Genomic DNA, 1,455 nt, shown 5'->3' with positions numbered 1-1,455 from the left:
GTAGGACCAGCTCACAGTGGTTGTTGGCGTCATAGCACACACACACACACACACAGACACACACACTCACACACACACACACACACACACACACACACACACACACTGATGTACTCACTGGGTAGAGACTCCATCCCTGATGTTATCATGACACATGTACTGTAGGACCAGCTCACAGTGGTTGTTGGTGTCATGGCACGAGTGCTGGTTCGTCCTGACAGAAAACAAACACACATACACACAGTTATTTTTAGTTTTAGTAAGAGTTTTACGGCACTTGCAACACAATAAGGTCAAATAAGTGCAGAAGATTAGAGGTGTTACAAGAAAGTAAAAAGTACAAAAAAGAAGGAGGGGAGATAATGATGATATATGTTTTTAGTTTTAGCAGAGTTTTTACGCGCTCGCAACTGCATAAGGTCATATGTGCGCCAAGTGGTGGATGTCAACAGAGACGTCTTTACAGGGAATCAGACTTGCTCTTCTCTGCTCACATCTCTAGCTTCAAAAGCACAAAGTCTGCTTTGACTATCAAGGCACTCCGGAAATAGCGGGTCACAAGAGAGTGACAAACATGAAAAAGAAGTAGAAAAAAGTGACGATAGCAAGGAGGAGGAAAGAAAAGGCAGCAGTTCCCCCTATGTTGTTCTGGCACAGTATGAGCTTGACATTGATAAATCAGCCCATTTACAAATCTATTGTGCATAAGATCATGTTAATATCCATCCTTTGGGAATGGCCTAAAGACACTTCAGTCAGTAGCACTGCCCGGGGGGGGGGGGGGATTAAAGAAGTCGAACTTAAGTATGAGTAAAGAGAAAGACACAAATACAATAATGGTTACTTAAATAGTTTTAGTAGAGGTTTTACGGCGCTTGCAAATGCACAAGGTCATAAGAGCACAAGAAGATTAGAGGTGTTGCAAGAGAGTAACAAACATAAAAAAAAGGAGAAGGGGAGATAAGGACGATATATTATGTTTGATAGGAAAGAAGATGCAAACCACACCAGAGCACCCGCCAACCACTCACTTACCATTCTACGGACAGTGTTGAGCCCTGGTAGTAAAACAAAGAGCCCACGTTGTAACCTCCTCTCTCGTTGTTCTGGGAGTCGAAAATGCTGAAAAAGAAGGAACATTGTTTTGGTGGGAGTCATAAATGCTGAAAAAGAAGGAACATTGTTTTGGTGGGAGTCAAAAATGCTGAAAAAGAAGGAACATTGTTATGGTGGGAGTCAAAAATGCTGAAAAAGAAGGAACATTGTTTGGGAGTCGAAAATGCTGAAAAAAGAAGGAACATTGTTTTGGTGGGAGTCAAAAATGCTGAAAAAAGAAGGAACATTGTTTGGGAGTCGAAAATGCTGAAAAAAGAAGGAACATTGTTTTGGTGGGAGTCAAAAATGCTGAAAAAAGAAGGAACATTGTTTGGGAGTCGAAAATGCTGAAAAAAGAAG

General features: G+C 41.4%; 1 protein-coding gene across 1 annotated transcript in view; it reads right to left on the bottom strand.

Moving 5' to 3' along the window:
- LOC101856418 (protein DD3-3) overlaps positions 1-1,455 on the bottom strand; it is a gene marked incomplete at its 3' end in the record, with an annotated part of 30,271 nt that overhangs the window by 17,115 nt on the left and 11,701 nt on the right. The window contains 2 exon segments of the mRNA XM_005096202.3: positions 119-214; positions 1,036-1,122. Of these exon segments, the coding sequence (XP_005096259.1) occupies positions 119-214; positions 1,036-1,122 (183 nt within the window).

This window comes from Aplysia californica, unplaced genomic scaffold, assembly GCF_000002075.1.
Source record: "Aplysia californica isolate F4 #8 unplaced genomic scaffold, AplCal3.0 scaffold00123, whole genome shotgun sequence".
Taxonomy (NCBI): Eukaryota; Metazoa; Mollusca; class Gastropoda; order Aplysiida; family Aplysiidae; genus Aplysia; species Aplysia californica.
Note: the sequence above shows the minus strand (reverse complement) of the source record. Positions and strands in the feature narration are given on the sequence as shown.